Below are 15,487 nucleotides of genomic sequence, written 5' to 3'. Positions count from 1 at the left end.
TCCAAAATATTTCTCATGTACTTGTCTTTGTTTTGTTATGAGAGTAGTATCTATAATGTAGTCCAGGCTGGCCTTGAGCTCAGTCCTTCCTCAGCTCTCTGGTAGCTGAGGTGTAGGCATGCGCAGGCTTCCTTGTGTCCGCTAAGGAGCTGTAGACGTTGTGGGTGGGTGTGACGTTACTTGCCTGTAAACCGGCACTTGGAAGGTAAAGGTAATAGAGACAGAGATTCAGGGTCATCCTTGATGGCGTATGGAGTTCAAGGCCAGTGTAGGCGAAGTGGTGAGACTCTGGGATTTTCTTATTGTTTTAAACAAAACCAAACCGGAGGAGCTTGGAGAGATGGCTCAGTAGTTAAGGGTCTTTTGGAGGAACAGGGTTTGATTCCCAGAATGCACATGGTGGCTCAGTTCGAGGGGATCTTCCACTCTCTTCTGACCTCCACAGACACCCAACAGCGAAGCAGTGCACAGACATAGATGCAGTCAAAACACCTATACACATACATTGATTTATTATGTGTATGTGTCTACACTGTTGCTGTCTTCAGACACACCAGAAGAGGGCATCAGATCCCCATTACAAACGGTTGTGAGTCACCATGTGGCTGCTAGGAATTGAACTCAGCACCTCTGGAAGAGCAGTTGGTGCTCTTAATCACTGAGCCATCTCTCCAGCCCCACATAAAAATTAAAACAAATAAAAAAGCAAAAATGCATTGTTTCTCTTTACAGAAGATGAGCTCACGTGCTTTTAAAGTTACTCTAGTTGCTTTCTGAGACCACATGATCTGCCTTCGAGTACTGCTTTTTGTGTTGCTTTAACTAAATATCTAGTGCTAGGTAATGAATAAAGAAAAGAGTATACTGTTCTAGGATTAACATCTGCTTGGCTTTGGTTAGGGCTATTCAGTAGGTAGCGTCACATGACAAGCACATGTATGTATGAGCTTGATGAAAAAGTGCATTTTCATTCTTTTGATTTTTTAAGAGATGGGAATCTTGATATGTTTTCCTACTTTGGCCCTGAACTAACGGGCTTACGTGGTCTTCCTGCCTCTGCCTCCTTAAGACTGGAGTTACAAGCTTATACAACTAGTGAGAAAAATGTACTCAAAGGGGAAAGCTAGAGATGTCCTCGTACCAACCATGCCACCGAGAACTGAAGTTAGAGATGTCCTCGTACCAACCATGCCACTGAGAACTGAAGTTAGAGATGTCCTTGTACCAGCCATGCCACCGAGAACTGTTCCCCACTGTAGTCCTTCTGAGTGTGGAGCCCCTTCATTTTGTATCTGACTCACTTTTCAAAAATTCTCCAGTCTGAGTTGCCAGTAAGGACCAAACACAGCGTTCGGGTAGACTTCCCATTCAGATCCACTGCCCTCAATTTCCTAGATTAACACTTTTGGATTCTGGATATTATTTTCAGTCTCTGTCTGTGAGTCCGATAACAAATGCAGTCTTTGCACATAAGTGGTTTTAACAGTGACTGTTGTCACTGTTTGTGGGGATGCCCCAGGTAATCTTACTGGGGGCTCAGATGAAGCTCTCCAGGTAACAGACTTAGGGCTGTGAAAGACTTTCATAGTTAACTTTTCACTAGTGAGTCTGCTTTTGCACCATTATCAGGCACTACTAGAAGTCATTTGTTTTATTTTAGTGATGTCCTTGCATTGCCCATTTTTAAGCAAGAAGAGTCAAGTTTGCCTCCTGATAATGAGAGCGAGATCCTGCCTTTTCAATACGTCCTCTGCGCTGCCACCTCTCCAGCAGTGAAGCTCCACGACGAGACCCTGACATACCTCAATCAAGGTCAGATGCGTTCTTACTTGCTAGTGCCATTGGAGGCTGCTGGCTCTAGGATGTGTGACATACACGCCTGTATGTCAGAGGTGGATGTATAGTGTGGCCCGTCAACTAGACCCTTGGGAGACCTTCAATCTGTGTTCCCGACTCCTTGGTCTGCCGCCCGCCCGTTTCCAGCTCATGTCCCCAGTTCTCCTAGCTGGTGTCATTCCTACCTGTGTGTTGTTGCCCTGGGCAAGCTGCTCGCCTTCTGTCTCACGCTCCTCACCTGTCAGATGAGCTGACAATAACTTAGAAAGTTGTGTCTGTTCCATGGGACAGGATATGAAAGTGCTTAGCACAGTGCCCAGCTCTGGTGGTGATAACAGTGTCACCCACACATTCTGTAGCTGTAGTCTTTCTTTCTGAGTCTAGATAAGTGAGTCTGCATAGGTGTAATTGGTAATTATTTTTCTTTTAGGACAGTCTTATGAAATCCGAATGCTAGACAATAGAAAACTGGGAGAGCTTCCAGAACTCAATGGCAAGCTGGTAAAGGTAAGGCAGCCTGGAGTCTTCAGGAGGGGAGTGGCTTGCTTTGGCTTGGTTTTACTTTTTTATTTTTGTTTTTGTTTTTTTTCTTGACAAAGTCTTATTATTTATCCTAGGCTGGCCTTGAACTCTGTATCCTGCCTCAGTTTAGTAGAGTGTAATGCTGGGATTTCAAAACTGCACCATCATGCATAGCTGTGATTTCTTTTTATCTGTTTCATGTTCTGTTGGATTCTTAGAGACCGAGATTAATGATATATTTTTCTACCATCATTGTCTGGCAAAGAGACAGACTGATGATCTTTGAGGTCAGTGTAGCCTGGCTGTCCTCACGGATTTACATTAATGATGTGGCTGTGCTTGTGGCCATGTGCCAAGGACTGAGTGTGGCAGTCATAGGACATCTTGAGGGAGTCACTTTTCTCTTCCTACCATGTGGGTCCCATGGATGAATTCAAGGTTGTCAGTCTTAGATATAAGCACCTTTACCTGGCGAGCCTTCCACAGGTGCTCAGAGCTGCAGAAGGAGCAGGCTGGCAAGTCCTTCTTCTGGACAGCTTCTTGGTGAAGTTGGGTTTTTTTTTTCTGTCTTGTTTTTATTTTTGTTTTTAAAGATTTATTTATTTATTTTTTATATATTTGAATATATTGTTGCTGTCTTCAGACACACTAGAAGAGAGCTTCAGATCCCATTACAGATGGTTGTGAGCCACCATGTGGTTGTTGGTATTAAACTCAGGACCTCTGAAAGAACAGTCAGTGCTCTTAACCACTGAGCCATCTCTCCAGCCCCCAGTGAAGGTGGTCTTGGTGGCATAAAATCAGCTCCTTGAGGATTTCAATTTTCATAATTGTGTGTGTGTGTGTGTGTGTGTGTGTGTGTGTGTGTGTGTGTGTGTGTGGTGCTGGGGATCAAAGCCATAGCGTAGTACCTGTTGGGCAGGTGCTTTACTGCTGAGCTCCATGTAACCCTAGCTATTTAGTTTCTGGTTCTTTGGATACTTGCCCTTGTAACAAAAGCCAGAAACTACTATTGATGTCTGCCCTTCTGTCTTACAACATCCTGAGTGTAGAAGAGTCGGCTTCTCTGGGCTCTCCTGGGAACACGTGTCTGCTCAGACCTGTGTGGCCGAGCCAACAGCATTTCTAGCAGGACAAAAAGAATATTGACTTTGCTAAATTGCATGCACCATGCAGGACTACCTATCCAGTGAAGGAGACCTACATACTCTTTGTCTATAAAATAAAAAATAACTAGAACAAAACCAAAAAACTCAGCAGCTACTGTTGATGGATAGAGGATTTTCTTTCTGTTTTTTTTTTGTCGACAGTAAGGATTTGGAGAACTCAACACTGGGTACAGGAGTTTTAACACAAGCTGTAAAAGGGGGTGGGGAGAGGGGCAGCCACCTCACAAAGTGGGAGGAGCATAAGGACTGGCTGGAAGTAGCCTGTAACCCCAACGCTTACAGGTTGTGCATAGAATTAGCACATGTGCACCTGAAGGATTATGCTGGATTATACGGTGTGCATAGAATGCCTCTCGAGGCTGGTAGGACAGCTCAACAGGGAAAAGTGCTGTCCCCAAGAGTAAATGACCTTGGGACCCGCATGGTGTAAGGGGAGAATCTGTGCTGTCCCCAAGAGTAAATGACCTTGGGACCCTCATGGTGTAAGGGGAGAATCTGTGGCGTGCATGCACTCCCTCCAATAAAGAAAGAAAGAAGGACATGTAATAAGACTTACAAAACCGCCAGGCGGTGGTGGCACATGCCTTTAATCCTAGTACTGGGGAGGCAGAGGCAAGCAGATCTGTGAGTTCGAGGACAACTAGGGCTACACAGAGAAACCCTGTCTCAAAAAAAAAAAATTAAAGGAAAAAAAAAGTCACAGAAAATGTTAGATTGCATTTAGAATTCAACTAACATTAACTCTGCTAGTTTTCTTTGTCTGAACTGGTTTTCTAGCTGCGTGGACTGACATTGTCCTTCCTTTAGAGCATATTCCGTGTAGTGTTCCACGACAGGAGACTGCAGTACACTGAGCATCAGCAGCTGGAGGGCTGGAGGTGGAACCGCCCAGGAGACAGGATTCTCGACATAGGTGAGTCAAGAGAAGCAAGCAGGCACTCACTCAGAAAGCCCTGTGCCCGTGAGTCCAGAGGCTGAGTCGGCAGGGATGCTGAAGTGGTTGTCCTGGGCGTAAGAAAACCACACGTGCAAGGCAACGTTAGGATTGAAGTAGGACATGAACAGTAAGCCCCAAAGCAGTTAAAAAAAGTTTCAGTTTGAACTGTGGTAATATAAAATATGTGTTCATGTACATACTATAAAACCTCATTTTTCCATTTTAAATAAACAGTTGAATATTAAGTGCATTTACTTTGTCTACTCTTAAGTAGCGGCTTTTCATTCCACTTTCCCCAGCCTCATTAACCACGCTCCTGCTCTGTCACTGTCTCCTCTAGGGACCTCATTCAGTGTTTGTCATCTGGGACTGGCTTCTGTGAGTTAGCATAATGTCGCCTGAGATTCATTCATGTTGTAGCATATGTCAGAACTTCTTTCCTTTTAAGGCAGGCCAGCTTTCACTCAGTGCGCAGCACATCCCGCCTGCTGAGGGATGGGGTGGCTTTGACTGGTAGGCTCTGTAGAGTGGTGTTCCTGTGAGCATGGAGTCTCTGCTTTGCAAGATCTTATTCTGTGGCATTCAAGGCTGGCTGAACTCATGGTGATCCTCCTGACTATCTCTTGAGTGCAGTCTGTTGACATCAACCGCCACACTTGATGCTTCCATTCTTATTACTAAGAAGTGGGAATGCTGGGCTGTGTGCAGTTCTACTGTTAATTTTCTATAGAGAAATGCCTGTCATACTTTTTACCAGTAGCCTTAATGTTCTCTCCTTATTTGACAATATTTGGTCCTTTCTTTCCTGCGGTGCTGAGTATAGAACCCAGGATCTTGCATATCACTCAAGCTCTACAGCTGGCTTATGGATGGCCTCAAATTTCTTTTCCTTTTTTTCTTTTACAAATTATTTATTTATTTATTTTATGTATATGAGTACACTGTCTCTGTCTTCACACACCAGAAGAGGACATCGAATCCCATTACAGATGGTTGTGAGCCACCATGTGGTTGCTGGGAATTGAACTCAGGACCTCTGGAAGAGTAGTTACTGTTCTTAACCACTGAGCCATCTCTCCAGCATGACCTCAATTTTTTTAAGGATTTATTTTATTATTACTACTACTATTTTTCAAACAGTCTTCCTCTGTAGCCCTAACTGGTCTAAAACTTACTGTGTAGACTAGGCTGGCCTTGAATTTAGAATAATCTGCCTGATAAATGCAGAGATTAAAGGTGTTTTTAATCATGCCTGGCTGATTTATTATTTTAATTTAAATTTTTATTATTGTTTTATGTATTTGTTTATTTATTTTATTTTTCCAGGACAGAGTCTTACTATGTAGCTCTGGCTGTCCGAGAACCACTATGTGGAGCAGGCTGGCCTCAGATTCACAGAGATCTGCCTTCCTTTGCCTCCCAGGTGCTGACATTAAAAGCATATACCACCATGCCCAACTTACTGTCTTTGGTTTTTGTTTTGTTTTTTCTTACTTTATTTTATGTGTATAGGTCTTTTGTCTACATATATGTTTATGCAGAACATCTCTGGTGTCCAGGGGAGCCAGAAGAGGTTTTTGGATCCCTTGGATCTGGAATCGCAGACTGTTGTAAGCTGCCCTGTGGGTGTTGGGTATTGAACTCAATAGTCGGGCTTGGTAGTAAGTCCCTTCCTTTCCTGGCTATAGCCGCCCGACTGGTGTTGAGTCCAGTCCTTAGGTTTCTCCCTTGCACATGCTGAGGTTTTCCGGTGCTCGGTCTGCAGTTCAGGTGTTTTTCTCCTATCTGCTATACTTAATACTATTTTTCCTAAATGATAGGACCTTAGCAAATACAGCATGCAGTCTCTCTCTGTATGTGTTGGATCCTGACATGTGTCACTGGTCTACAGGTGGCTACTATTTTCTGTTGACACGCAGAGCTACAAAACAGGTTTAACTATTACTAATTTTGCCTGAGAAAACACTGGTTATCATATAGATTATCTAAATCTTTATGATATTGCCCTTAGGATAACTCCAGCACAGCCAACAGGCAGCACGGGTCTCCTTAATGCTTTCTCACTTGAATTACTGATGCCAGACAGTAGTGTAGTTATAGCACAGTAGTGTAGTTATAGCACAGTTGCATCAATAGTACTGCCCAGGCTTATTCCTAGTTTTTGTTGTTATTGTTTGGTTTTGGTTTTCTCTGTGTAGCCCTGGCTGTCCTGGAACTGGCTCTGTAGACCAGGCTGGCCTAAAACTTAGAGATCCATTGCTTCTGCCTCCTGAGGACTGGGATTAAAGGTGTGTGTCACTAAGGCCCCTCCCTGTATCCCCAGTTTTAATATTAATAATTAAAAACAAAAAGTGGTATTTCAGTGGAATTGAGTTATGTCCTGTGCAGTATAAAACTAGTTTGTGTGTCCCTCTTCAGTATAGTATTTTTCACTGTGCCACAGATTGTTTTCCCTAAGTCAGTCCCTCCTCTGACCGTGACGCCATATTTCCTTCACACAGACAGTCCTGGTGATGGGCTTTCCGGCAGTGATGCTGAGCAGAACTTAATATAATTTATAACTTTCTGATCCTAGTGCTCAAGATTTAGAAGTAGAGGGGCTGGAGAGATGGCTCAGCGGGTAAGAGCACTGACTGTTCTTCCTAAGGTCTTGAGTTCAAATCCCAGCAACTACATGGTGGCTCACAACCATCTGTACAGCTACAATGTACTCATATACATAAAATAAATAAATAAATCTTAAAAAAAAAAAAAAGAAACAAAAAGACTTTTAAAAAAAAGTCCAGGCGGTGGTGGCGCACGCCTTTAATCCCAGCACTTGGGAGGCAGAGGCAGGAGGATTTCTGAGTTCGAGGCCAGCCTGGTCTACAGAGTGAGTTCCAGGACAGCCAGGGCTACACAGAGAAACCCTGTCTCAAAAAACCAAAAAAAAAAAAAAAAAAAAAAAAAAAAAAAAAAAAAAGATTTAGAAATAGAAGGATTGTGAGCTTGAGGGTAGTTTAGGCAATATAGTTAGACTTTGTCTTAAAACATTTATAATTTTGATATTATCGCTAATATATAGATTTAATCTATCACAATCGGTTGCTTTCTTTCTTAAAACCATGGTAGCCACAGGCATGGTGGCACAGGTCTATAGTCCCAGCTACTCAAGAAGCTGAGGTAGTTGGGAGGCAAAGGCAGGCGGATTTCTGAGTTCGAGGCCAGCCTGGTCTAGAGTGAGTTCCAGGACAGCCAGGGCTACACAGAGAAACCCTGTCTCGAAAAGAAGAAGAAGCTGAGATAGAAGAATTACTTGACCCCAGGCATTGCTTCGAGACCCCATCTTAAAAGCAAGAACAGGGAGCCCTGAGAATTGTTGAGTGTTTCCCATTGTATCTCTCAGATATCCCAATGTCTGTGGGTGTAATCGATCCCAGGGCCAATCCTACCCAGCTAAACACAGTGGAGTTCCTGTGGGACCCTTCAAAGAGGACATCTGTGTTTATTCAGGTAAGACACTGCAGGTGTCACAGCACTCAGAAAGCGTACCTGTTACTCCCAGGAAGCATAGCAGGTACAGCTCAACTGCATGCTTCCTTAGCATGCAGAAGGCCTGGATTCAAGCCTCTGTACCCCATAAACCTGGTGTGATGATTACACACCACAAATCTCAGCACTTGGGTAGTAGAGGTAGAAAGAGCAAGGTTACATGGTACGTTCAAGGCAGTCTGCGTTTTGTGAGCTGGTTCCTAAAACAACAAATAAGTAACAGTAAAAAAGAATAAGGTATATTAAACTTAAAATTGTTTTTGTGCAGGCGGACATGGTAGTGCATGCCTTTAATTCCAGCACTGACAGGTATCTGTGAATTCCGAGACCAGCTTGGTCTACGTATAGAGCTCCAGGATAGCCAGGGCTACGTAGAGAGACCCACATCTCAAAACAAAAAACAAAGTGTGTGTGTGTGTATGAATGTGAATAAGAGGGAGAGAGAGTGTGTGTGTGTATGTGTATATGTGTGTATGAATGTGAATAAGAGGGAGAGAGAGTGTGTGTGTGTATGTGTATATGTGTGTATGAATGTGAATAAGAGGGAGAGAGAGAGTGTGTGTGTGTGTGTGTGTGTGTGTATGAATGTGAATAAGAGGGAGAGAGAGAGAGAGAGTATGTGTGTGTGTGTGTGAGAGAGAGAGAGAGAGTTCTTATGCACAAGTCTACACAGTAAACACATGTCTCTCTGTTTTTCAGGATTCTAGCCTCTCAACTTTAGGCTTCTCAATATGAGGAGTTTTGAATTATTCTTCTAATTTTCTACAGTTTATTTACTTAAATATCTAAAATGTTTGCTGTTTGCCTTCATTATATACCATTCTTTGATGATAGATAATTCGCCTAACAATTATTTAACATGTAAATTGTCCTATTTTCCCATTGTTACCCACAAAGTTATTTTGAACATGCATAGACTTAAAGTTTGTTTAGGCAAACTCAGAATTCTTTTGGTTTTTTCGAGACAGGGTTTCTCTGTATAGCTCTGGCTGTCTTGGAACTCACTCTGTAGACCAGGCTGGCCTCGAACTCAGAAATCCACCTCTGCCTCCCAAATGCTGGGATTACCGCCATCACCGCCCGGCCAAACTCAGAATTCTTTATTCCTCTTTTTTTTTTTTTTTTTTTTTTTTTTTTTTTTTTTTTGAGACAGGGTTTCTCTGTGTAGCCCTGGCTGTCCTGGAACTCACTCTGTAGACCAGGCTGGCCTCGAACTCAGAAATCCACCTGCCTCTGCCTCCCAATTTATTCCTCTTTTTTGTTGTTTTTTGAGACAAGGTTTCTCTGTGTAGCCCTAGCTGTCCTGGAACTCAGACCCACCTACTGCTGCCTCCTGAATGCTGGGATTAAAGACATAGGCCACCACGCCCTGTTTATTTGTAATCATTTCAATCAATGGTTTATTAGATAGTTACCTTTGAGGTTGTCACTATGTTAATACTTTGTATACATGATTTTAAGACTTTGAATAATGGTCCTTTGGAATAGGAATGGTGTTTGAAATATTTATTTTTAGGTAATGTATATGTGTGTTAGAGTGTGGGCTCTTGCATGTGAGTGCAGGTGTCCACAGAGGCCAGAGGCATCTAATCCCGGTGGTTGTGAGCCATCTGCTATGTCCTGGGAACTGAACTTGGATCCTCTGAAAGAACAGTTGATACTCTTTAACTGCTGACTGGTCTGTCTAGCCCGCAGGAATAGTGTTTGAGGCTTAGTGTGAGCAGTTAATCCAAGCTAGTAAGTGGTCAGCTAGACAGAGTTGACTGTCTGGCCTAGACTTTAGCAGTGACCCAGCAAATCTCTAGACTTTAGCAGTGACCCAGCAAATCTCTCGTTACTTGGACTTTCGTATTTGCTGTGTTCTAAGCCTGCCTGTGCCTCCTTTTCAAAGCTAGATGAACTCATGGACACTGTTTGTGTGGCTCCCTGTTCTCAGAGGAATTAATACTTGGTTCTTAATAGCAGCCTTCCCTGAGACAGGGTCTCTGATAGTTACTAGTTCTGATAGTTGCTTACATTTTTTTTTTTTACAATTTTTTTTTTTTAGATTTATTTATTATTTATTTATTACAAGTACACTGTAGCTGTCTTCAGATGCACCAGAAGAGGGCGTCAGATCTCATTACGGGTGGTTGTGAGCCACCATGTGGTTGCTGGGATTTGAACTCATGACCTTCGGAAGAGCAGTCGGTGCTCTTACCCGCTGAGCCATCTCACCAGCCCAGTTGCTTACATTTGTGAATTGCTAACAGGTCTCTAGTTACCTCCATTACAGTGTAAGAGAGGGAAAGAATAAGAGTTGGGCTTTGCCTGTGGTCTGGCAGTGGCACTGACGCTGCTGTCACTTCTTTCAGGTGCACTGCATCAGCACTGAGTTCACGATGAGGAAGCACGGCGGGGAGAAGGGGGTGCCGTTCCGAGTGCAGATCGATACCTTCAAAGAGAACGAGAGCGGAGAGTATGCGGAGCACCTGCACTCAGCCAGCTGCCAGATCAAAGTCTTCAAGGTGGCCCGGGCTGTGTGCCGGCCTCAAAACCATTTCTCTGTGTGTTTGTATCTCTGTGTAGTCCTGGAACTCACTATGTAGACCAGGCTAGCCTTGGACTCAGACATCTACCTGCCTCTGCTGGGATTTAAAGGCGTGAGCTACCACACGTATCTATAAGCTCTTTTAGTCGTTCTGTTTTAACATGAGGTGACATGGTAGTGAATCAACTTGTTTGTCTGCGCGAGAATCAGTGACACAACCTCTGAAGTACATCTTGATGTGGTCAAGTCTGAACGATCCAGAACAGCCCAAGCAGTCAGAGAGTCAGGCAGCAGCCCTGACCAGCCAGGGCCAGCAGCACGCACTCAGGGGCTCACTACACATTTTTTTTGTTGTTGTTGTTTTTCGAGACAGGGTTTCTCTGTGTAGCCCTGGCTGTCCTGGAACTCACTCTGTAGACCAGGCTGGCCTTGAACTCAGAAATCCACCTGCCTTTGCCTCCCAAGTGCTGGGATTGAAGGCGTGTGCCACCACCGCCCGGCTAATAGTTTGTATTTCTATTTATTGTTTTTGTTGTTTTGGAGCAGTTGTGAAGCAGTGGCTTAGAAGTAGCCTAGAGCTGCCTCAGATTTACTAAGCAACCAAGAATGGCCTTGAGCTCCTGATGTTTCTGCTTAAGGAATCTAAGTCCTGGGACTGTCAGCACATGTCACCACTCAGAGATCTACCTGCTTCTGGCTCTGGAGTGCTGGGATGAAAAGTTGATTTTAAAGCAATGTATTTCTCATTTCAGCCTAAGGGTGCAGACAGAAAACAAAAAATAGATAGAGAGAAAATGGAGAAACGGACACCCCATGAAAAAGAGAAATATCAGCCTTCTTATGAGACAACCATACTCACAGAGGTAAAAGGATTTTTTAGTTCATATTTGTATTCTTAGTCATTTATTCATCCATTCATTCTTTCATGCTTAAGAGTGGCCCTAGAGCTGGGCGGTGGTGGCACACGCCTTTAATCCTAGCACTTGGGAGGCAGAAGCAAGCGCATTTGTGAGTTCGAGGCCAGCCTGGTCTATAGAGTGAGTTCCAGGACAGCCAGGGCTACACAGAGAAACCCTGTCTCGAAAAACCAAAAAAAAAAAAAAAAAAAAAAGAGTGGCCCTAGAGCCTTGTGCATGTTAGGCAAGCGTGTTATCACTGAGCTACATCCCCAAGTACACACGCATGTCTTTTCCAGCTTGGTCTGAGCTTGGTTCTGAGCATATTTTCCTGACTGCAGAAGATAGTCACTAGTGACATGAGAGGGGAGCGCTTGACAGGAGCGTGCTGCTTTCTTGTTGCCTAAGTCTTCCTTTCTTTTCAGTGTTCTCCATGGCCTGAGATCACCTACGTCAACAATTCCCCATCCCCTGGCTTCAACAGCTCCCATAGCAGTTTCTCTCTTGGGGAAGGGTAAGTCTGGGAAAAGCAATTGGATTATGTTTGTACTAAATATAGGTCCTTTTATTACATTTTCATCAAGGTCTTTCCAAATTAATGCTTCCAATTGGTCAGTCTTTGACCAATGTTTGTACTGGCTGAAGTTTGGACAATCCTGAGAAAAAAGGAGTTTCATGTAAAAACTTTCCCCTCACACAGTGTCAGGTAGCCTGAGATGGTGTCAGGTAGCCTGAGATGGTGTCAGGTCCCAGCTCCTGTGGGAGATTTTTAGTGACGAGAGTGGTAGTTTGGGCTCTTGATCTACCTTATTTTTTATGCTCAGTGGTTATTTTCATGTCTCATGCTTGCACCAGAGAATGGGTAGTGGGAATTAGAAGCAGTTTGTTTGTTTGTTTGTTTTCTTGTTAAGAATACCTGTAGAACATGGAGCAAATGTGCAGCTTGATATTCAAGTGGTTCCCAAACACCTGGAGCAGGGCTATTCCTAAAGCCCTGCCTGCCTGCCTGTGGGTTGTGTTCTATCAGGACTACCTTGTCTGGCCTCAGTGGGAGAATAAGCGCCTAGCCCCACAGAGACTTGATGTGCCAAGGTGAGGGGTATCCAGGGGGCGCCCCACTCTCTCAGAGAAGAAAAGTGGCGGGGAGGATTGTGGGAGGAGGTGAGCGGGATGTAAAGTGAAATAAACAAGTAAATAAATAGGATTTAAAAAAAAAAAAAAAAAGAATGCTGTAGAGCCCTGAGATGTGACTCAGCCGTAGAGTGTTTGGGTGCCAGGCATTAATTCAGCCCTGGGTTTGTCTTCAGCAGCACAATTGAGAAACACATAAGAGGAGCCAGTTGTTTGAATTTGGATTTCTTTATTCTATGTAAGCACACTGTAGCTGTCTTTAGACACAGCAGAAGAGGGCATGAGATCCCATTATAGATGGTTGTGAGCCACCATGTCGTTGAACTCACGACCTCTGGAAGAGCAGTCAGTGTGCTCTTAACCACTGAGCCATCTCTCCAGCCCTCAATCTACTTCTTAAAAGATGTAAGAGTAGCTTAAATGTTTGAAAAGTAAGTTAAGAACCAATACCTTTTCTGTTGGTATTAGTTATAAAAGGAGTACATCTGTTTAGAACACTGATGTCATTGCTGAGTTTGAATATCAAACTTAAAATTTTAACTATAGCAGAAATGAATAAGAGAGGGTTTTTTTATTTGTTTGTTTGTTTGTTCAAGACTGGGTCTTGCTGTGTATTGCTGTCTAGCCTTGAGTTACTGTATAGCAGTGCAGCCCTGAATTGCTGCAGGCTCCCTCATGCTGCAGACTCTCTTGTGCTGGGATTAGGTGTGCTCCACCATTATCACATCAAGTCTCTCCTTTGTTTGTATGTTTGGATAAGGGGTTTAGCTGTGTTTCTAAAATAGCCTTGAGCTCCTGGAGCCAAATAATCCTCCTGCCTCAGGCTCTCAACTGACTACTAGCACTGTATCTGCCCAAAGAAGAGGATTTCTTATTATCCTTATGATGATGCCATCCACTGGAGTCGAGTTTAAATGTCTTTAGTTAAGGGTTGTGTTTTACAATTTTTTTCTCAACTTTTCCTCTCAAAGAAAATAAACATAACTGGTTGGTGGTAGCACAGACGTTTAATCCCAGGACTTGGGAGGCAGAGGCAGGCTGATCTCTGAGTGCAAGGCCAGCCTGGTCTACAGAGTGAGTTCCAAGACAACTAAGGCTACACAGGATAGGTGTCGTGAGAAACAGAATGGGGTAGGGGGAGGGAAGAAGGAAACTAGCTGGGTGTGATGGTGCAGGCCTTGGGAGGCAGGGGTAGGAGGATCTCTGAATTTGAGGCCATCCAGGGCTCTGTTATCTGGGGAAACCCTGTCTTTTAAAACCAACCAAAAAACAAAAGAAGCTTTAAGAAAAATGGAAAGTGTGGAGATAAATGTTGAATCACAAATTAGCACTAATTTTGAATCATCTTTTACAGTAATGGTTGGGGAGCTAGAACTATGGTAAGTGCTTATTTTTCAGTCATGAGAACCAGAGTTTGGATGCCAATACCCATGAAGTACACCAAACACCTCACAAACTCCTGGGCCACCAGCCCCAAGGAGTCTGACACTCTGTTCTGGCCTCCACATTTAGATGTAGATGCTGACACATATCTTTGAATCCCCCGGCCCCTCATCTCTCTCTCACACACATACACACTCACACAGACACTCATAGACAGACAGACAGACAGACAGACAGACAGACAGACAGACAGTCTAAGTAAGAAAACCTGAAATGAATTGGGCTGGCAGGATAGCCAGAGGGTAACGTGCTGGCCTTTAAGGCCAGTGGTCGAGTTTGGATCCCCAGAGCCCGTGTAAAGATGGAAGGAGACTGTCCGCCATGCTGTCCTCTCACCTGCACGTGCACACACCAGTGTCACACACATACGACAATAATAAGTCAGAATTTAAAAACAAATACACAGGGCTGGAGAGTTCAGAGCCATGGCTGCTTTTCTGAAAGACCCAGTTCAGTTCTCAGCACCAAATGGCAGCTCTCAACAATAATAGTTTTTCAGAACTATGGAGTGCAGGGGTATTGCAGTTGCTAGCACATGCTAGAAAAGAGCTGGGTTCAATTCCCAGGACAACAAAATAGGGACCTTTTGTTGTTTGTTTGTCTTTGTTTTTTTGTTTTGTTTTTGTTTTTGTTTTTTTTTTTGAGACAGGATCATATTATGTAGCCATGGCTGTCTCGGAATCGGCTATATAGACCAGGTGGGCTTTGAACTCAGAGATCCCCCTGCCTCTGTCTCTCAAAGTGCTGGCATTCAAGATGTGGGCTACTGAGCCCAGCTCTATATATGATCATAGTCTACATTTTCTTCTAAATCTTCCTGTGTATATGTGCATAACTATTGATATGTTTAATAAGAGTGCTATATACTAGGACTTTTATATTCCAGGGTTTTTCTTTCTGAACTTAGAGCCTTATACATCCTAGGCAAATGTTTTACACTAAACTACATTTCTATCCCACTGCAGGTATTTATTATGCCATAATTTATTCTATCAGTTTCTATTTATTAAATTTTTATTTTATGTATATGAGTACACACTAGCTATACAGATAGTTGGGGGCCTTCATCTGGTTGTTGGGAATTGACTTTAGGACCTCTGCTTGTTCTGGTCAACCCCGCTTAGTCCAGTTGGCCCTGCTCACTTAGTCCCTGCTCAAAGATATATTTATTGTTATAAATGAGTACACTGTAGCTGCCTTCAGAGGCACCAGAAGAGGGCATCAGATTTCATTATGGGTGGTTGTGAGCCACCATGTAATTACTGGGATTTGAACTCACAATCTTCGGAAGAGCAGTTGGTGCTCTTACCTGCTGAGCCATCTCACCAGCCCTACTTACTGAAATTTTGATCTTTTTTCCTAGTTTGAAATGATATGGTTTCTTCCCTCCCCTGAAGTTTCTGAGTTAATTAGCACACAGCTTAAGTACTGTGTCAAAGAGTGGTTTCTGACAAAGTAGAGACTCTCTGAGCTCTCTAACCTGTGAGTTGTT

The 15,487-nt window shown here is 43.5% G+C and overlaps 1 protein-coding gene across 4 annotated transcripts in view; it reads left to right on the top strand.

Annotated features, from left to right (window-relative positions):
- Tfcp2 (transcription factor CP2) overlaps positions 1 to 15,487 on the top strand; it is a 42,375-nt gene that overhangs the window by 15,464 nt on the left and 11,424 nt on the right. For all 4 annotated transcript variants that reach the window (XM_031355987.1, XM_031355977.1, XM_031355998.1 and 1 more), the window contains 7 exons: positions 1,661 to 1,812; positions 2,267 to 2,343; positions 4,335 to 4,440; positions 7,850 to 7,956; positions 10,350 to 10,502; positions 11,278 to 11,388; positions 11,847 to 11,935. In XM_031355987.1, the coding sequence (XP_031211847.1) occupies positions 1,661 to 1,812; positions 2,267 to 2,343; positions 4,335 to 4,440; positions 7,850 to 7,956; positions 10,350 to 10,502; positions 11,278 to 11,388; positions 11,847 to 11,935 (795 nt within the window). The remainder of the gene's footprint in view (positions 1 to 1,660; positions 1,813 to 2,266; positions 2,344 to 4,334; positions 4,441 to 7,849; positions 7,957 to 10,349; positions 10,503 to 11,277; positions 11,389 to 11,846; positions 11,936 to 15,487) is intronic.

The sequence above is a fragment of the Mastomys coucha genome, unplaced genomic scaffold (assembly GCF_008632895.1).
Source record: "Mastomys coucha isolate ucsf_1 unplaced genomic scaffold, UCSF_Mcou_1 pScaffold11, whole genome shotgun sequence".
In the NCBI taxonomy this organism is placed as follows: Eukaryota; Metazoa; Chordata; class Mammalia; order Rodentia; family Muridae; genus Mastomys; species Mastomys coucha.
This window is presented reverse-complemented; position numbering and strand designations above follow the sequence as displayed.